The 21,055-nt window shown below is 42.5% G+C and overlaps 2 protein-coding genes across 2 annotated transcripts in view; both read left to right on the top strand.

The window, feature by feature from the left end:
- Positions 1-14,331, top strand: part of shtn3 (shootin 3) — a 34,956-nt gene extending 20,625 nt beyond the window's left edge. Inside the window, exons 3-17 of the mRNA XM_013912032.1 lie at positions 965-1,059; positions 1,816-1,987; positions 2,191-2,288; positions 2,516-2,597; positions 2,767-2,861; positions 3,440-3,586; positions 5,701-5,854; positions 7,632-7,806; positions 8,111-8,181; positions 8,362-8,468; positions 9,387-9,401; positions 9,715-9,777; positions 10,606-10,735; positions 11,476-11,749; positions 12,058-14,331. Coding sequence (XP_013767486.1) covers positions 965-1,059; positions 1,816-1,987; positions 2,191-2,288; positions 2,516-2,597; positions 2,767-2,861; positions 3,440-3,586; positions 5,701-5,854; positions 7,632-7,806; positions 8,111-8,181; positions 8,362-8,468; positions 9,387-9,401; positions 9,715-9,777; positions 10,606-10,735; positions 11,476-11,749; positions 12,058-12,172 — 1,793 coding nt within the window. The 3' untranslated portion in view covers positions 12,173-14,331. The remainder of the gene's footprint in view (positions 1-964; positions 1,060-1,815; positions 1,988-2,190; positions 2,289-2,515; positions 2,598-2,766; positions 2,862-3,439; positions 3,587-5,700; positions 5,855-7,631; positions 7,807-8,110; positions 8,182-8,361; positions 8,469-9,386; positions 9,402-9,714; positions 9,778-10,605; positions 10,736-11,475; positions 11,750-12,057) is intronic.
- A 1,246-nt stretch (positions 14,332-15,577) lies between these two features.
- thoc3 (THO complex 3) lies at positions 15,578-19,239 on the top strand. Its single transcript, XM_005737761.2, has 6 exons — positions 15,578-15,879; positions 16,430-16,586; positions 17,639-17,843; positions 18,271-18,432; positions 18,620-18,720; positions 18,813-19,239. The coding sequence occupies exons 1-6, from the start codon at positions 15,700-15,702 to the stop codon at positions 18,974-18,976; spliced, it is 969 nt and encodes a 322-aa protein (XP_005737818.1). The 5' UTR covers positions 15,578-15,699; the 3' UTR covers positions 18,977-19,239.
- The last annotated feature ends 1,816 nt before the right edge of the window (positions 19,240-21,055 follow it).

Here is a 21,055-nt window from a genome sequence, read left to right on the forward strand (position 1 = left end):
GGTCAGTTAGGAGGATTGTGTGAAGAGTTTTGCAAAAGTGACCTAAGTATTGAGAAATGTGTCCTAGCGTCTGTAACAAACTGTAAACTCTGGGGATTAATCATCAGAGCTCTCTAACCAGTTACACCCAGAATGCAGCAGAGACGACAGCACAGTGAGACGAGTTGAGCTTTATTTTGACACGATAGCAAAGCTACTTCTCTCCTCTCACTCTCCATTTTTTTCACCAAGTCTCCAGATCTGGGTCATTTTAAAATAACCCAGGAGTCACAAAGGCTCGGTGACATGTTCGACAGCTGTGAGCGTCTAACAACCTCAAGCCTGCTTCTTTCAGCTGTTTGTGTTAGCAGATACTCTCTGAGCAAAACGACACGGCACGATGCTCTGCATGCTTCTTCTCTTCTCTGCATCAAGGAGACAGATACTCACTCAAAGGACCTTTCAATGACTCACTTTACATGTTTAAATATCTGTCTTTCTGATTGGTCAAAACCTGCAACTCACTGTGGACATGCCATTGTTCGCTTAAGGTTCAATAAAGGTTACGATCTGTACTGCAAACCTGATTTTTATTATGTTCAAAGGTCGAGTAGCTTCAACTGCATCTGTGTGTGTCTAAATAACAGTCGCTTGCAGCTAAAGTGAAAATTTGCTGAGCACTGATTTTATTCACAAATCTCGAGGTTTGATGCTTTTTTTGAAATGATGTTTTAGTATTGGCTGCAGACATTAAAAAATGGTGATCTCTGTCAAAGTCAATTCATTCTGTGAATATTGTGTAAAACAGTAACAATAAAACCATATTTATGTACTTGCATTACTTATGCTGTGTTATTACTCAACATTTAGAGTATGAAAGCAAAACTGACACTCTGTGTGTGTGTGTGTGTGTGTGTGTGTGTGTGTGTGTGTGTGTGTGTGTGTGTGTGTGTGTGTGTGTGTGTGTGTGTGTGTACTCCTTCAGTGTCTCAGATGGTGATTGAGGAGGTGAGTGTTCTGCAGACTCAGCTGGAGATCGAGAAGTCGTGTCGGGAGAATGCAGAGGCCCTGGCCACAAAGGTTGCACGCAAACACGCACACACACACACACACACACATACGCTGCTCAATAATCAATGCTAAGATTAGAATTATCAGGGCTCAGCTGGCAGTATCAGGAGGAGTGAGTCAGGATGACTGTGCACAGAGACGATTTGACTACATTATCTGTGTGCATTAATGCCTCCACTGCAACAGCTGTGTGGTTACATTAATGATGTAGTAATATGTCTAAAATACTTAGAACAGGTACAGCGATGATGGTGAACAATTATACAGTTTAAAGGTACGGAACAGATTTTCATGTTGATAAAAGTACTAATAATGCCTTAAAGTGCTGTCACTTTCTATCATTTCTTCCACAAACTGTTTGTCTCTCGCCTCCTGTTGCCGATTTAGTTTCTGAATAAATGAACTGATCGTTTGTCCAGTGTGACGCCTGACATACATGATGCCTGCCCAGATTATTATTATTGACTAAAAATAAGTTCTAAAAGACAAAAAAACAACAACAAATCATCATCACAGAGCATTAGAAACATCTCAACTCATAAAATAAAAGCAACGTAACCTGTCAGACCAACTAATGTTGTAAATGAAAAGAAAATAATCCAGACCAGAGCAAAAATTATTATTAAAATCTATTAAAATCTAAATGCAGTAAACAGGAAATGTGTGCTTCAGGATTGATCCCGGTAGTTTGTGATCTATGATTTCTGGGGCTTTAATCTCACTGAGCTGCTCTTACTGTCGACCCCTGTAACCTCTGACCTGCAGCTGAACTGTGAGAACAGGAAGCTGAAGTACCCGAGTCTGACGTCACGGCCGTGTTTGGACGAGCTGCTCCCCAGCATCTCCGACTGCATCGCGCTGGAGGCCGACGCAGACGCAGCAGACACGGGAGACTGCAGCCCCGACGTCTTCACGCAGTACCATCAGCAGGTTAAAGGTACAGCTCACCAAATGAGGTTCACCTTCCACAAACAGCAGGAACGTGTTCTGGAACAACGTTTTTGTCACGGATTCATTTTTACTCATTCATTCTTGCTAATAATATATTTTTAAATCACTGCACTTGATGAGTTTTCCAATACACTCCATAATTCAGCTGCTAATCTGAATAAATGAATATACTTCACTGTGTTTGCTCAGAGCTGAGGGAGACGGTGAACAGCTTGTTGGAGGAGAAGAAGAATTTTGTCTGTCAGATTCATGACCAGCAGCAAAGGATAGAAGAGCTGATTACACAGGTGAATACTGCACAGCACAAACATTACTGTTTGTGACATCATGGGTCACGTGATTAGTTTGTTTCTGGAAACATTTTTTCAGTCCAAACCTTTCTCTTATCATACAAGCTTAAACTGTGGGTCAGTGTCTCGATAGTCATGAAGATTTCATAAATAAAAATAGAAAGAGAAATAAAGTTTCTGTTTTTAAGACGTTTTCTGTGTGTTTGCTCTTCCACTGCGAGCAGTCAGAGAAAGATCAGACCGAGATGAAGCAGCTTCGTGAAACAGTCGAGCAGCAAAGCAAAACCATCAAGAGATTTAACAGAGGTGAGTCGAAATAAACTGCAGGCAAAGAGCAACTTAATGCAAAGCAGAGAGCTGGAGTAAAAGCACAAGTAACCTCATTCAGCATCACATTTATGCTGCTATGCTAATAACTCCAAACCCTTAGCGTAACATCAGTGCCTTTCTAAACATGCCCCCCCCGTCTCTGCAGTCTCCATGATGGCAGCTCAGGAGTACGAGGGAATGAAGGAGCAGCTCGACTTGGAGCAGAGCCTCCGAGTCAAAGCTGAAACTTATGCACACGAGGTAAAGAGCGAGTCACAGAAATGCGGCTGTACAGCTTGAAATCTGCCTTTTCCTGTTTGTCTTGGCAGAGCAGAAATTTGAAATATGATTCATGGTGGAATCAAACACTGCTTCCAGTTTTCCAGCTGGCAAACACAATGACTAATCTTTCACTACGTTAATACATAAAAGCCATGCTTGCTGCTGCGGCTGCTGTCTCACCACAGCTGCAGAACTTAATCTTCATATTTTGCATAATCTGCATTTGAGAGTTTCTCCTCTTCGTCCAGAGCACTTTGTGACTCCCACAGTTTTCTAAAGTCATTCATTCTGATAATCCAAGCTGAGCTTTGCTGCTGCTAGCTTCAGTGATAAACAGTGAACTGTGTTTCTGTGCTTGTAACTGATGTGTGTGTTAATATTGGTGAAATGTCCTGAATCTGGTTTTTACTGATCTGAAAAGTGAACAGTCTGTGGGATTAAAGCAGATTCTGTGATGGTTTGTTTAGAGTAAAGATTCACAGACGGGCATTTCCTTCTCTCTTTCTAAAACTTCCTTTGTTCCCATTATCCTCATTATCGTCCTCGGTTTTCTGCAGATGCTGGTGAAGCAGAAGGAGGCCAACAGGCAAAGCATGCTGCTGCTGCAGAGTGCTGAGCCCAGCGTTCAGCTACTCAAAGCCCTTGAAGACGTTGCTGCTGTCACCAAAACCCTGGAGGAGGAGCGACTGCAGCATCAGCAGAAGGTAAAATATGAAGACTCTTCTTCTGCAGCCTTAATTTCACTGCCAAGAAGGCGGAGTTTCTACTGCTGGAGCTGTGTGAATATATCCTGAAACAAGCAAATATGATCATCGTGCATGGTTAAGGATAATAGCAGAGGTGTGATTTTGTTGTGTTTACCTGTGAAATCATGTAGAGCAGTTAAATAATACTCTCAGTCAAAGCGGTGAGTGAGAGCTGTGCCTGTGCTGAAATATTTCCGCTGTGCTCAAAGAGTTTAAATATCTAAATTAAAATTTTATATTATTTTTCTTGTGTGTCTTGTTGCGGTTTCACTTCCGGGCTTTGCATTTTGTCTCTAGTTCCTTTTCTGATCTTCTCCACCCTCATTGGCTCCATTTGTTCTCAGTTCCTTCTGTAGTCCTGCCTCGGTGCTTCCTGGAGATTCTGCTTTTCTGGACATTTTGGAATTTTTGTTTTGATTTTTAAATGAGTTCAATCGGTTTAGCACTGAAGCTTGCTCTTTGCTAATGCTCTTCTTTGGTTTTGTCAATGGTTTATTTCAATTAAACAAGACATTCTACAGGTTGAATAAAGACACTCAGACTGTTGTTCAAGGTTCAACAATGAAGACGTGCACGGGTGGAAGCTCGAAGGAGATCCACACCCGAGGCCTTGCAGTCAGATTTATTTATACAAAGGGACAGTTGCATTTCCTGTTTTTCAAGCATATTTATCAGCATGTGTGTGTGTTCTCTGTGTGTGTGTGTGTGTACGTGACAGGATGTAATGGCATGTGATACACAAATATATGAGCATTGTAATACATTCGAAAGCTTCATAACGGAGGTATCTTTTAATAATAGACATCTGCAGTTTAAACTTTAAGAGTTACTTCTAATGTCCCTGTGAAATATATGAACATTCTGAAGCATGCTAAGTAATAAAACCTTAATGCATAAGTGAATAAATCATAGTACAACTTAAATTCTTCTAACAGGTTTGCATGTTGATCAGACAGTCAATAATATACCAATAAACAGAAAATATGCACATAGTCTGAAATGACACAGTCTACAGTACTACATATTTCTTGTAACATATTTCACACCGGTCCCATCATGACGTTGACTGAAGGAAAAATAAATACTGAAGGAGGACATGCAGAGGGTTGGTGTGACAGAGGAGGATGTTGGGATAGGGTGTGATGGAGGAAGCTGTGGCGACCCCTAAAGGGAGCAGCTGGAAGAAGGAGAAGGTTGTTAAAGGTTCAGTTTTAAAACAGCCGACTTGTGCTGGGAGGTGAATAAAACCCTCAGTAATCCAAAGCAAGAGTACATGTAGTATAATAACTCAGGTAATTAGATTTTTAGTTTTGCTTCAACAGTTGGTGACATTCTGCAGGTATCATAGTGTTATGGTTCAAAATATTGGGGATGGAGACAAGAGAAAAACCACAATAACAACACTGGTCCGGCCGGGTTAAGTCAAACGATGATTTTAATGAACACACGCGTGGGAGATGGACACCGTACGCAGACAGCCTCAGATCTCAAAATGGTGGAGCATTGCTCAAACTCTTATAGCCTCTGGTTCTCCCACCTTATCATAAAAGCCTAAACATTCACATGCTTTTCTCTCACACGGCGCCTAAGCTACGACCTTGGCTCCCCGTTTATCTGCTCCTGCTGAGATGGGGCAGAAAACTCCAGCATGCTCTGTTCTCTTCTAATCAGACAAATAAGGCGATGACTCTCTGCAAACAGTATTTCTTATAACATCATAAAACAATATCATTCATCCACAATAAATCAGCAGTCTAATGTAATGCAAATCAGTTTAACGAATGCAATAGTTATCAGCTTCTTCTAATTCAGGAGAATACTGCAAACTAAAACTACATAATAATTCACAATCTTTAATTAGGAGTATAACATGGCATAAAATAATATTATAATCTAACAATAGGTGAAGCTGGTCCTTTACTTTTTAGTTATTCCTTGATGAGATGCGGTGGTCATGTGATTTAATGGGTCTGATGGCCTTTCATCCAGTGCTGCATGCTTGGAAAGCCTTCAGTCTGGTAACGGTGCTTCTGTGTAGCTTGTTCTGAATCATGTGCTACGCCTGTGTGTAGGTGCAGAACCTGGAGGAACAGCTGGAGCAGAACCGTGTGAAGACACAGCTAGAGGCTCTGCAGAGGCAGCTGGAGCTGCTTGAGGTGGACAAGAAGGAGGCGGAGGGACGACTGGAGCAGGCACTGAAGAAGAACGAGGAGCTGGAGGAAAAAGGTGGGTGGAGGTGGAGACGCACACACATTAAGAGTGTCCCATAGAGAATATATACAGGAGGTGCACTTCACCAAGTCCTCAGGTGAGCATTAAAATAGAAGTTTAACATTAAAAGGAGACAGGAGACACACAGCATAGCAACAGAAAAAAACTATCTGTGATTGGCTGGCAAGAGTCTGCCTAAACAAACTGAGTGTAACACAGTGAAGTAGATTGTTGCTTTTGTAGGAAGACGTGATGAAGCTAAAGATAGAACAAACACTTCCTCTCAGACCTGTGGGCGCGTCTCTTCTTTCAAAGGACAGAATAATATTTCAGCTGCATGAAAACTGGAGTCCTGTTAAAACTGGGATCAGTGAAGCCTCATGCTGCTACATGTTATTTATGCACCAATACTTTTCCAGCCAATGTGGCATGTGTCAATTGACCCAGTTTTAGTGCTCAGATCAAGCTGCACCAGAATCAGACCGCTTCAACCTTCTGTTTTCCATTTTTGTTCCTAATAAAATGGACGTGCTGATGAATATGCAGAGGATTAGCAGGGGTGGACTCGATAACTCTGCACACCCACAGATTCCTCATTTTGTCAGCTGACCTTATGTGTTGATTAAAACTTTAATATCATTGTGTGCCTAGTATAGAACACTGGAGGTGAAGGGAGGCTGTATTTACTGAATTGTGCCCACTGTGATCTTCTGGAATGAAAGTTTTCCACATTATAGATGAAAAAATTAGTTAAAATAGGAAAAGGGAATAACATACAGCAGCAGGCAGGCTGAATGGTAATCTGAGGCACCGATCAGGTCCCACACTCTCACATACAGAGAAAGACCCCACAGCTTTTAAACACAGAAGCAGGTGCCATGAGATGAGGTTCAGATAATTCTTGTATTCAAGTAAAATGTCACAAACTCACTGAAGCTGAATATGAGAGACAATAATACAAATATTAACTGTTTAAGTCTGGTTTAACTCATGTTTTTGTCTGACCTGCTCCCTGACTGGCTTTTATATTCATCCTCCATCTTTCCTTTGGACCGGGCAGCTTGTCTGTGTCTGTGTAGAGAAGCAGGTGGATGCTGCTGAAAGAGATGGACAGTCTGTGGGTGAGAGTCCTGCCTGCTGAGAGGATCCTGGGAGTTAATCAGCTCATTCCTGCTCTTTATGATATCACTGTTCAAGCTCACAGCAGGTCAACACGGCTGTGAGTCCACCGAGGGTTAGGTTAACTGCTCGGTCCCTAATGCAGTTAGCAAAGTAATCAATAATTTCTATGTTAGCTTTGAGTCTCTTTCAAGCACTTTTTCCTGAATCTTCTATAGACGAGGAGCAAGTAAGCGAACTGCAGCAGACTGATTAATGAGAAATAATCTACATTTATAATTCACATTAAGCAAAACTAAGTAAAAATAAAATATCCATGGTACAGTCAATGTTTTACGGTTTTTAGTGATTTTCTATTGTAGTATAATGTGAGGAGGAAACAGCTGACCCGATGGCTGATTAAATAAGAGGGTTACAGGTCTCGGTGCTTCGTGGCTCCTGTGTTTATTCCTCTGCTGATGCAGAAAGAAACAGGATGACTCCAGCCTCACAACACTGTCTGATACTCGTAAATGGGTCACATGATGTCAGGGCTAAAACCAGCAACCAATGACAACGGTTAAAAACATGACCAGATCCTGCTCTCTGAGTTTAGGAAGGAGCTTCAATGAAAGAAAATCATCATTCCAGCAGCTGAGAGGATTTTTAACCGCTCACGTTTTCTCCTCTCCAGTTCACGAGCTCCAGGAGGCCCAGAAAAAAATCGCCATGACAACCAGCACAGACCCTCCTCCTCCTGCACCTGGGGTCGCGCCGCCTCCCGCCCCTCCTCCACAGCCACCGCCACCCCCTCCTCCTCCCCCTCCCCCTCCACCTCCGCCTCCGCCCTCCAGATGTAACCCCCTCAGGTGAGAGACCAGCGTTTGTCTCGGCCAATCAGAAAGTCTGGCTGCCAGTGAGGGCAAACACATGAATAAATAAATAAATATTAAGAGAAGGACTTAAAATCACGCATTTATTTTCCCGTATCTGATACTGAGAGTAACAACAATCTGATAAAAAGCTGATATGGATTTTCTTTCATATGTGAGATAAACATGTCGCTGAAGCTGTAATAGGAAGTAAATTTGACTATTTGCACATAAGTCTGACCTCATGATTTTTCTTTTGTTTCTTGGTTTTTCATTTTGAATCATTTTGCCTGTTTCTCAGCTCTCTGATAGCCATCATGAGGAAATCTTCCAAAGGTTCCAAAGCCTCCGTGAAGGCTGAGCAGCCTCCTGGTGGGTTTCACCACACTGTGTTATATTCATGTATTGATAGACAGAATGTTATTGTTATTATTTATCATGATTGTTATGGTCAGCAGCGTGTTCTCAGCCAAAGCCAGCCTCAGAAATAAATGATAACGCTATGTTAATCCAGTAGGTGTAATTTGGGTTTGTCTCCCTCTGGCTGTCCAGCTGCTGCTGAAGGTGTGGATGACGTGAAAGTGAAGGCAGTGAACGAGATGATGGAGCGGATCAAACATGGCGTCGTCCTGCGGCCCGTCAAGAGTCAGGACACCAAGGTGAGACGGAGCACTGCACGCTGAGAGGCGTAACCCTAACCCTTTTTTTTCACAGCTAAATTTGAAAAACAAGGACACGACTGGAGTTACGAGTGCAGATGTGAACTCCAGTTTAAACCAGTAAATGTGCTGAGCTGCATTTCCAGCATGACGAGGCACAGACATGCGTCACCTGTCAGGAATAACAGGCGTTTGTGTGTCTTTGCGGTCGACCTGCCTCCGTTTCTGTCACTTGTTTTCTTCTCTTTGTTGTTGTTTTGTGTCCTTTGTGTGTCTCTTCTTTAGTCTTATATGAAGCCAACGACGAAGCTTGGGTCATTGTTGTTGGGGCTTTTGTCTCTGTGGGTATTTTTAGAAACACTGACACCCCTCCATTGATTCCCAAATATATAAATGGATGTAGAAACACCTGAGCTTGATCTATCAGCTGGTAAAGGCTGTGAGGTGAAGTCTCTGACAGGAACCACATATAATCTGATCGTTCATTTTTTTTATCATTTCCTGCTCACTTTAATATGTAAAGAAAAAAGATCACAGTATTTACTATAGTGTATTTTAATGCTCCAGAATGTGAGTGAAGCATACACTCTATAAGAAGACGCATTTGCTCATCACCATTTTAAACTAATTGTCAAACGAGTTCTTTTGTTGTCATTGATTTGATTCATTGTCCATTGATTTGTTTTACCTTCAACAAGAGTAAGAGATTAAATGTCACAAATATGAGCTGTAAAAAATCAATCTGTACTTCCTGATTCATCCTTCCTGTTTTATCTCAGCTCGTTGTTCATGTGAAAATGAATCCGGGTGTCTGTTAATACTTTCAGGGCTGTTTTTTCTCGTGCAGTCTGAAAGCACTCTGCCTGATTACTGTCCTCTCTTTCCTCTCCATGTTTCTTCTTCTTTGTGCTGCTGCAGAGGATAGCAGTAAAAGTGAGTCAAGTCACAGTTGCTCTCTGGGCTTTCCAGAGAGACTAACACGCACGCACACACACACACACACACACACACACACACACACACGCACACACACACACACGCACACACACACACAGCAGGTCCTATTCCAGTCACTAAAACATGTCACTTTAACGTCCATTGTTAAGCACTTCATGGCCCCGACACCATGTGCCTGCTCAGTTACTAGAAGCTTCTTCTCCTTTTCCATGATTCTCTGCTAGTGAGGCTGCACAGATCTGTCGGTGGAACATGAAGGTCAAGTGTGATGTTTCTGTTTTTGCTCCAGCAGCCTCCAACCTGTGAGGAGAAACAGCAGGAGAGCGCCATGGAGGAACTGAAAGGCATCCTGGTAAAACGGGCTTATGTTGGCTTTACTGCAGCGTGTTAAATGTTGTTAAATGTGAAAAGAGAATATTCAGACAAACTGCATGGATCTTCCTGTGTACACTGGAGATGTCAAGAGGAGAAATAAGTGCATTGCCCCTGGTGGGCGGTGCGCATCGTAAGCTCTGACCCCACGAATACGCCAGGCTTAAGATGGTGCTTGTTTCCATCAGACCTGCTGCAGGGTGTTTGAGGATTGATCTGGATGTGGTTTTCCGTTTCGCTGAACCAAGTTGCTCAGAGCAGACAAAGAGCAGAGGAGGCCAGACACGGAAACAACGCAAAACATCAGGTTAACTGTGAAAATACGAGAAACTGCATGAAGGATAATTCAAAACTCCCCCAGAGACAGACCTCGTGTCATTCAATACATTCAGCCCTCCCACTCGAGTGGGAGGGACACTAAACAGCCCACCAAGGAGGTTGTAGCTCTGAGCAGTTGTGTGATCCACTCTGACTCAATGTCTCAGCCTCGTGTTTCCAGCACACCCTCACGACACGTTAGGGTGCGTCGAGACTGGAGCATCTTCCCCCACCACCTGATCGTGCCGGGTGCACTTATGAACACTCTGGTGCTCAAACAAAGTTTTTGTTAAAGGCAACCTGTGACTAGCACAGAGGTCTCAGGTTCAGCTGACTGACACTGTAACAATGTCTAAATGTAGTATTTATGTTTTCTGGACCTGACAGTTAGGATTGTGCAGTAGGATCAGTTGTAGCATCGCTGGTTGGAAACAATTTGTTTTCAGATTAAAAAACTATACTTCCTGCAGTAATGTGTGTACTCCTCCAGGAGACGGTGAAGAGGAGCCCCAGCCGAGGCTCGCAGGAGTCGGGACCGTCACCTCCCGGAAAGAAGGACAGCGAGCTGGAGGTCATCCTGAGACGCCGACGCAACAAGGCGGGCGAGGCCGGTTCAGGAGGTAGCAACCTGTCACCAAGCAGCTCATCAGCATTGCGTCAGCAGCTATTTTCATTAATTATATACAATAAAACATTTAGTCTTTAGAAATATTGAAAATCATTATCAAAAGTGCCAACAAGGACCTCAAAGAGCCGCCATAGTGTTGGTCAGGATACTGTCACTAAAAGTTCTACTATTGTTGTTTTTTACTGAAGTAAAAGTATTTAAGTATAATCAGGATAATATGAATATAAGATCTTAATAAAAGCTTAATGAACAAAAGTCGTTCCAAACTGCTGTGTCAGTTTGTGTCCAGCAGAGGGCGCACTGCGCACACAGGACAAACACTTCTGCTCTGCTTTCCTCGCATTGATTGACCCGTTTGGCAAAAAGAGCCACAACCTTCTGATTTTAAGTGTGCAGAGTATTTGAGCTGGATAAATATTCATCTACAAAACTTCTAATTTCTAAAAAAAAAAAACAATGACACAAAGAAGAGCGAGCAGTAAGCAGTAGGATGTAGTTTGAGTAGGAGAAAAAGTTCAAGGAAGATAAAAACAGTGTTAAAAAGCAAATAAAAATAAAATAAAGATGAATAGAAATTCAATACATGCAGTCAGAGAATATAAAGCCACAGATGAAACTAACATCTACCCTCTATTATCAGACATCTGACATTCTAAGTTCTGTACCATTTTTTTAAGACAGACTCATGTAAAAACCTGCTTTTTGGTTTTTGTCTGTCTCTTTGATAACCAGATGAGGGCCGTATGAGCCACGTCTCATCTTCTGACAGCCTGAATGGAAGGCGAACCAGCAGCGACTTCGGCAAAGATCCAGAAGGGCCCGGCGGGCTGAGTGCCCCGTCTGACCCAGCAGGGCCCAGGCTTAGCCCAGAGAGACGGGGGTCGGGCTCGGGGCCAGTCGTAGCCCGGAGGAAGAGCTCGGACACGGGCAAGGAGAGGAGGTCCTGCAGCTCTCTATCTGAGAAAGAAACAGCCGAGTCTCCAGTCAGCAACGGCTGCATAAACAGGTGGAGCGACACTCATCACAAGCATGCCCTCCATCCCGTCCTAATACTTTCTGACCCAGGTGGAGACGCCATCAGTATCCCTGGAAGTTCATGTATCTAATCTAAAAACCTTTGCATGTGTAAAACAAACACAGAAAAGAATATTTGAAGTCATGCAGTCAAGAAGGAGGCTATGTAGTTAGCTGCAGCTTTAGAGTCCAGGTTCCAGCACAAGGTTGATGCTGACCTGGTCTCCACAGATTACAGTGATCGCTGCGTCTCGGCTGTTCTCGGTCTCTTACATGTTGCTTGCTGTCTCTGCTCCACAGTGTCAAGGAGGATCAAATCAAGTCAAACGGAGTCGACCATGCAGTGCCCGGTGATGATGCAGACGCCGCCCTCTGCGACAGCTCAATCAACGGCAGCGCAGACGCAGAGTGCTAGGATGGACTCTGAGTATCTTCGGTTTGTGCGTTTATTGACAAAAGAGTGATGAGATCAGATGATTTGCAGAGTGTTTGCCTTTTGTTTACTGTGTCAGATCAAAAATGGAAACGTTGATTTTGTTGTACTTTTGTATTTATGTTTTTTTTGGATTTACACTAACCGACTAACAACTCGCTCGGATGAAGATGCGCAGGTAACAGAGCAGTAAGAGCTAATGCACTGGTGACTTTATGAAAAAAGCAGGGCTCAGATAAGGGGAGGTGATCAGCCATTGTAGAAACTCCAGCTGCACAAAGACCGACTGTATCTGCTGCTCCACATGAGGCTAACGTGCTCACATTCAATAAAACTGACACTCGGATTTTTGTAGCTACTTCTAAAAACACCAAAAAGTCTCAAAGGAGCCAAAAGAACAGCGTTAGTGCACTGTTGGCTTTTCTACAACGGCTTTTATCGGCCGCTCGCTTCTCTGATGATTTTTGAAAATAAACCTGTGGATCCAGGAGGAAGGACGGGCTGCACTGTACAAGGGAAGCTGCACTATTTTTGCACAGATACTCAGTTTTCTTCAGACACTTTGACTTGTATAAAGACTGCAAAGCTTTAGGTTGATTTAGTTCTATTTGATGCACAAAGATTCTGCTCAGCGTCACTTTGTGTCATCAGCAGGAATGCGCTGTACTGTTATAGAGCCCAATTCTCTGGCTTCTCCTGCCTTGCCTCCACGTCCTGTAATTTTTCTCCTGGTTAAGTTAGACCTGTGCTGCAGCTGGCATCCTCAGCGGCGCGAGCATAACTGGTTTTTCTCTGTTTATGACCTGCAGTTGCAAATAGTGGAGAAACGCTCTTCTTCTGCTGCTTTCAAACAAACGAAACACTTTGTCATGGGTTGCTTTTGAGATGTGCACCACAGATTCTGCTGTGTTCTCCGGCAAACCAAGCAATACCAAATGTACCAACAGACAGATGATTGCAGTTTTAAAAGCGTGTTTTTTGGTAATGTGGGGATGTTAAAATCGAAGCTTCTTTTCAGACATGTTGTAGTCAATGATGAAAGCATTGGATGTTTCAGAAAGTTCCAGATGAAGTAAATGAACAGTTTAGTTTTGTTGTGCTGCTTTCAGCTTCCTGCAGCTGCCTGCAGCTCCACCTGTCCAGGCGTTTACCTGAGTATGAGCTCGGGCTGATGAAAACACCTGGGAGTCATTTTTATAGACAGGGTTTAAAAAAAACAAACGCTTCCTGCCTTCTCACACCTTTCAGTCCAGGTGTGTCGTCATAAGTCATGCAAGGTGAGAAGGGGGGAAACACAGAAGTGACATGTGACTGATATTTCAGGTTTAGAGGAACACGACACAAGCTTTTTAACGATACATGTCACAGAAATGTTCTCAGGGTCCATGGGTCAGACCTTCATCAAACCTACTTTAGGGGCCTCAGTGAGAAAACGATGAGGAAAAATGAGCTAAGAATAGAAGTGCTTTGGAGGAATTAGGGTGCTTGTGTACTTTTTCTACCTCTCCATACACCTGCATCTAAACCTCAACATCCTGAGTTATAGTCTGTGGCGTGAAAACTCATGAGATCGTGTCATAGTCCACCAGAGACGAGATGTCTTCCTCCACTGAATCAGCACTGAGTCCAGAGACCTGTGTGCACGTGTCCTGAAACACCGCCCTCGTTCCTCACCACAACAGTTGACTTTTATTTTGTAGGGCTTGCTGTCTTTACATCGCTTTCCTGGCACGTGCCCGCAACATTAAAACATTTTTTTACGAGTATGCAAAGACGCAAGGCACATTTATGTGACGCTTTCACTGCTTGTCATCTTTTCTTAAAACACAGAATCACATTTAAAAAGTGCATTTTGTTCCGTCCATTTGGTGTGTTTTACTCTAGTGCAAAAGGACCACACACTCGACATCAGAAGCTGCCTCAGGCCTGAATATTATGCATATTGAGGCCTTGCACAGGCCTCCGGATGGCAGGGGAGTCCCCCTGCAGATGGTGCAGGTTTTGGGTCCTAGCATCGATTGCTTAGTTGGTAACCAAGTGGCTTCTTAACCGAGGGATATACCATATTTGACAGAGATGGGGTGACTAGACATTGTGTGTGTTTGAGATATAAATGGAGTGTTGGTTTTTTTTAAACATCACTTTAAATAAATTGGAATTCAAATAAAACGAGAGATTTCTGTCTTTATTTCAACAATGAATTTGGAAACTTGCATTGGTTACATCATTGAAAGATATAATGAATGTGTGCCGAGTCAAAGATCACATGTGTGGTAATATGAACATATAGCATTACTTTGAGTGACAGCGTTACTGCCACTGAATCTTAAAGTCATAGACCAAAATCTGATATATGTCAGAAAAGATGATGTAAAGTTCAAAGGGCATAAAAATCTCCCCGTGCACAATCAGTGGATTTATTCTTGTACTCAAACCTATCACGCTGTTGATGTTCATGTAGGCCTATGTGCAAAGAACTGCTGTATTTTCTTTAGAAAATGAGAGATAGTAAAGCATTTTTTTCTGCATGAATTTACAAAAGGAAGGAAAAAATTGAAGAAAATAAAAGCAAAATATTTCATAATGATTTACCTAAAAGCAGATCGTGCCACTTCTTTCCAGTTCTTCCACAAATAGTCACAAAAAAAACTTTGATGTATAGATTAACCCACTTTAAACTGTATGATAAAACTCTATCAGCTGTAGCACATTAAATGCACATAGGCTGCAAACCAGACTGTTTCTAATTTGACTGATTAAACATGCAGTGTGTTGTGCATGGGTTGTGTCATGTTATACATTCCACATTATTAATAATGATAGAAACAATACAATGAAGCTGAAGTAATTTTTGTTTTCTGGGATTTAAACTGAAGATCACTGACTGAGCTCTGAACTGTTTCATATTTTACTGTCATACAGAAACGAGGATCTGACAGTTTGTAAATGATGGATGATGCTCATTCTAAATTTCTTAAATAGCCCATTTCCCCAAAGCTCAACGAAACCTGTTTAAATTCATTCATAAGGTTTATGCAGCTGAAGTTTCTTCAAGGTGAAGTCTGGCTTTATGTTTTTCTTGTGTTGGTTTTAGTTGTTAGAAAATGCATATCAATTCAAATAAATGATGTCACAGTTTGAGATTACTTATATATTCGTTTAAATGGATAACTTTAACTTTTCTGTTTCTAATTTGACTGATTAATCATTCTTATGAGCAATATCCTGCAATAATAAGGCCTTTTCATTTGGTATTTAGAACGATTTAAATATTTTATTCCTTGCATTAAAAAATACAGATAAGATGGATTTACACATACTTCTTTTCTACTGTTGTTTTCTGAATGTATTTATGTTACAGGACGGTTACAGGGCCTTTTATAAAGTTAACCGTCTGAGCAAAGTAAACAAGTGTCGGTCCCCTCCGAACCACCAGATGGCGCGCAGGCTCCCTTAAACCCACCTATTGCCTACAGTCGGCGGCCACTGTTGTTACGTAGGAATCCAAGATGGCGTCGCAGTATTTCCAAGAGATGCAGGAGAGCTTTAAAAATAACAACAAAAGCCGCGAATTCGCCGCTCATACGGCTAAAGTTCACTCGGTGGCGTGGAGCTGTGATGGCAGGAGGCTGGCCTCCGGGTCCTTTGATAAAACAGCGAGCGTCTTCGTGCTGGAAAAGGACCGTTTGGTGAGTCACATAGCGGCATGTTGCTAGTATGCTAGCGTTAGCCTGGTTAGCTCGCTACCGTGAATGAATGAATGTTGGACGTTAGAGAGCCGACTGTCACAAAAAACACGGCCCCCTGGATAATCCCCATCACTCAATAACTGCCACTAACTGAACAGCCTTGTAGTTATTTAGGAATTTACGTCATTAAGCAGAAACCTATAAGCTCCGTCTGCAGCCCAGCTTTCTACTTAATTTTTTATTCATTTTAATTACGTATATGTTTACTGATTAGTATTTTTATCACTGAAATGCCCAAATTGATAAACTTTCATATTTATGTAAAGAGACATGATCAAATCAGAAAGTTAAAGTCACAGCCCTCAAGTTTAAATTATAACTTGAGGGATGCTAATTTTTTTTCCTTTCCACAAAGTGTGGTATGCAAGATAATCTGAGTCATATTTCTAAGAGAAAACTTTACAGGTGATCGTCTTGCTGGGCTGCTTGTGGATGTGCTCTGTAAAGTGGCACACGATGGATGCCTGATACATGTGATGTTTGTCTGCAGGTGAAAGAGAACAACTACAGAGGGCACAGTGACAGCGTGGATCAGCTCTGCTGGCATCCCACCAACCCGGATCTGTTTGTCACGGCGTCCGGAGACAAAACCATCCGCATCTGGGATGTACGCACCACCAAATGCATCGCCACCGTCAACACGAAGGGTAGGCTCTTGGTTTTTGTGGCGAACAGAGTCAGCAGCTAGTACTGACCTCAGGTTGCTGCTGTTTGCCTGCATTTTCTCTTTGGGAGTTATTGTAGCTGATAGAAGCTGACTGATTCAGGTAACTGACTGGGATCCTTTATGACCCCATCTGTATATTTATGTCAGTTTGTTAACATTGTAGACTCTGATTTGATTGTAATTGGGCATTTACTATTGACAGTTGAAGATTTTAGATTAAGATTAAAAGTAATCCTAAGTATTTTTGAGTGCTTATGCTCAAAGGCTTTGAAAGATTCCACTTCTTTAAACCGGATGTTCGTTCAGCATGAAACAAAATCATGAAAATGGCAAACAGTCCGAGTATAATGACATCATCCAAATTTGTTAATCAGAATGTTACAGAGTCACCTGTTCATGGTGAATTCATGAGTCCGTACCTGCTGATTCATTTTTCCCAGGTGGTTTCTCCCGGGAAGCTTCTGTAATTTGAACATCCTTCAAATCTCATTAAAAATAATTGTCATACAGACTTCTGTAAGGCTTGTTTGTCTGATGTTATCCTCTAAACACACAGCTTGCATTAATGCTGAATGAGCTACCTGCGCTCTTAGCTGCAGCGCTGCTTACTATGACTAGATGGTGAAGAGACTCTTGAAAAGACACTGACATAAACCATTGTGAGTTATAGACTTCAGTAAAGCGGCAAAGATGTTTAGTGAGTCGAGCTTCCCAGATTATGAAGTCATAAGTAAAGCATAGTAAAATACAATTATTCCTTCATTCATGGTTACATTAGACAGCGAGTTGTAACCAGTTCTTTGAACAAACAACGTCTCTGTGCAGCTGGTCAGCCCCCAAAAATTTAAATGAATACAAAAAACCTTCTGGTTATTCAAAGATACAATAGTCTCACCGTCTGAGGAAAGTCTGCTGGGATGATAGCGGGCACTTTTGTATCGGTCATTCAAAATGCCCACCCGTACAGGAGTCATGACCCTTCTTTAAACCTCGCTCATCACTGTGTCATCAAAACTGAATCTTTGTCTAAAGGTGAAAACATCAACATCTGCTGGAGCCCGGATGGTCAAACCATTGCCGTGGGGAACAAAGATGACGTGGTGACTTTCATCGATGCCAAGACGCACCGCTCCAAGGCAGAAGAGCAGTTCAAGTTTGAGGTGAATGAGATCTCGTGGAACAACGACAACGACATGTTCTTCCTCACCAACGGAAACGGCTGCATCAATATTCTGAGGTACGGAGCAGATTTCTGCTCACGTTCATTCCTGACATGCATGTTCATGAAAAGCTGAGCATCATGTTCTCTGTCGCTTCTCACACACCAACACAGGCTAGCTGCTGAGTGAAAGTGTACAACTAAAGGTTGGGGAGTTTGATTTCTCTTTTTTCAAATCAAGGTGAGAAAATGTCAACAAGCTGATCCCAGAGCTGGCTGGAATGGTCGCCACTTCATTGTGATTTGGCTTTAAAATGTGTTTTTGCATTATTAGAAAACAGAGGAACTTTTCTATCTGCTCCTAATTCTGTCTTTGAAATGAACATGCAAACACTGCAGGTCAACAATAACTAAAGGTCTGAAGGTATTTTACACTGACTCACATTTTTCCTGACCTGTGCACGAGCCACGTGGACTCCTCTGAAACACCTGGGTTTTTTCGCAGTTATCCAGAGTTGAAGCCCATCCAGTCTATCAATGCCCACCCGTCCAACTGCATCTGCATCAAGTTTGACCCCACAGGGAAGTACTTTGCCACAGGAAGTGCTGATGCGTTGGTCAGCCTGTGGGACGTGGAGGAGCTGGTGTGTGTCCGCTGCTTCTCCAGGTCAGAGACTGTTTATTTTCAGAGTTTTAGGTTTCATGAGATAATTACAGTAATGGTCTTTTAAAAATAAAAAATAAAAACACATCATGGATCACATCTTTATCGTGGAATAGAAATGTGCCGTTATGACTCTAAGGTTATTCTGGATCTCAGAGAGTTTCTTTCTTTTATCGCTCTGACGGTGCAGACTGGACTGGCCAGTGAGGACTCTGAGCTTCAGCCACGATGGCAAGATGCTAGCCTCGGCCTCCGAGGATCACTTCATAGACATCGCTGAGGTGGAAACGGGTCAGTGAGACAGTTTGGAGCTGTAAATTTGAAATATATATATTTTTTTACTAAGCATTAAACACATTCTCCGTCTTCTCCTCGTGTTGTAGGAGAGAAGCTTTGGGAAGTTCAGTGTGACTCTCCAACCTTCACAGTTGCCTGGCACCCAAAGAGGCCCCTGCTGGCCTACGCCTGCGATGACAAGGAGGGCAAGTACGACAACAACCGGGAGGCAGGCACCGTCAAACTGTTTGGCCTCCCCAACGACTCCTGAGGTCATTTCTGCGTTCAGACTTGTTTAGCTTGAACTCTGTGAGCGAAACCTGCCAAGGATGGAAGTAGAGAGTCTTCTCCAGCACCGGGCGCGATCCTAAAGCCGCAGTAGCCTTCTCCCACCAGCAGATGGTGCTGCTTTCATAGCGCTTCCTTTACAAACTCTTAACTCCATTCCTCATTTGTGTACATGAATAAAAATGTGCTGTAAGATACTGTTTGTATGTAAAATAAAGTGTTTTGATATTAAAGCTGCTCTCTGTCTATAAGTCTTTTGTTTTGAGCTCTGATAGCTGAACTTGTGATTATAGTTCAAATATGAAAATGATGAAAGCCTCGGAGGTGTGCGTTAGTTTATTAAGCTTCATTATTTTTATTTGACTTTAGACACTGGATGTTGACTCATCATATCCTTCCTGCAGCCTGTAGGTATACACCAGGTAGGTGTACCAGATAAGAGGAGCTGCACCTGTACCCTGTATAAGTACACAGACACACTCAAGCCAAGAAAATCAATTCGCTTTTGCCTTCAAGTCAAAGACTGATTCACTGCTTTTATTACATGTCCACTATTCCTAAATAGTTCATTTTTATTTCTACATTATAAGACCTTTTATTTTTTAATTAGGCCATCGTTATAAGGTATAACACTGCCGAGTGTAAAACAGACATCAGCTGACAGCAGAAGTGTCTTCCTGTCTTTTCCTCCTGTGACTGCTTTATCTTCCTCCACCCTGACATACGTTCACAGCGTGAGCAAAAATTTAAGGCCCTCAGCCCAGGCTGGTGGCAGCTGGTCACTCCCGGTCCCCAGAGCCTGAGAGCAGCAGGCTGCAGGTTGTTTTCCCCTCGCAGCTTCCTGTCGTCTTGGCGGGGATGTCAACGGGAACCCTGCTGTCTTGCTTTGATTTCTTTTAATTTGGTTCAACCCCACATGAGAAATGTGCCCAAAAACCTTCCTGTGGAGTGGCTGCCCTCTGCTGCCTCGCCTGTGCTGGCATTAAATTAACCTTTTATTTTATATTCAGAAATATTTGCTGGAAAATGTTTTAATGCTTCATTCACTAAAGTCTTTTAGAAACCTTTAAGGTTTCTGTGCAAAGAAGACAATGTGGTGAAGTGTCACCACTGAAACTTAAAGGTTTGCGAATTTGATGTGTGTCTTTTGTCTCCCACCACAGTGTTTAACATGAAGATAATCAAGATATTTTAACCTGAGCAGGCGTTCTGTAACCTTAACCAGGTCATTTTGATATATATAGTTCATATATGTTTATATTTTATAAGTTCAATTTGTTATATCTGTGAGATACTAAGAGGCATCCATATGCAACACGTACTGTTGTAAAGGTTTTCACACATACAAAGAAATATAGCAAAACAAGAGTAACAAACATGTATTAGTTGCCCCCCCTTCGCCCACAACCCTAACCCTAATGTCACAACTGGTACAAACAAGTTAATATATATAAACATTGCTGTATTTTAGTGCCTCTTACTGTATATTGTGTGAGTATTGCTTTGTAGCAGGCAGTTATGTGTCAGCAGAGTCTCATCTGTACGCTCACTGCTTGCTCATGTTTGTGTTTGGAAGCACAGCTGTTAACATGTGTGCAGGGTCCTTTCATCTGTGGCTCTACTGTCTGCTTTTTCCAAATTAACTGACAGTGAGGTTGTACTCTTTATGTGAATTTATAGACTGTCTTTACAATGTGTGGGTGAAGCAAATGGCAGTCACATACAAGTGATTGAGTTTGTATCCTTCCAGGAACCTGAAGAATCATTTGAGGAGTTGATGTCCTCTCTATCCGTTTTTGGGGAACTGTCTGGTTATAAACTAAACCTAAACAAAACACAGGTGATGACACTAAACTTGTCATGGCTACTGAACGGACCCACGCGCAGACAGTTCTTTCAAGGAAACAAAAAGGGGATTTATTTACAATAGGGATCACCTTAGTGCAAAATATATGTACAGTGAGTTGGGAGGGGGTCCAGGGCTCCAGGGAGAGAAGGGGGGGGGATCCACACACACGCTTCCTCTTCCACTCAGTCACCGCCACCGCTCCTCCGCACACAC

The sequence above is a fragment of the Pundamilia nyererei genome, unplaced genomic scaffold, assembly GCF_000239375.1.
Source record: "Pundamilia nyererei isolate P.nyererei 1_Seehausen unplaced genomic scaffold, PunNye1.0 scaffold00079, whole genome shotgun sequence".
Classification (NCBI taxonomy): Eukaryota; Metazoa; Chordata; class Actinopteri; order Cichliformes; family Cichlidae; genus Pundamilia; species Pundamilia nyererei.

Bases quoted from the DNA above. Each gene is read 5' to 3' on its own strand.
- thoc3 (XM_005737761.2), top strand. From the start codon at position 15,700: ATGGCGTCGCAGTATTTCCAAGAGATGCAGGAGAGCTTTAAAAATAAC. The intron at 16,587-17,638 runs GTAGGCTCTTGG...CTTTGTCTAAAG, and splicing joins CGCCACCGTCAACACGAAGG to GTGAAAACATCAACATCTGC. The intron at 18,433-18,619 runs GTCAGAGACTGT...CTGACGGTGCAG, and splicing joins TGTGTCCGCTGCTTCTCCAG to ACTGGACTGGCCAGTGAGGA.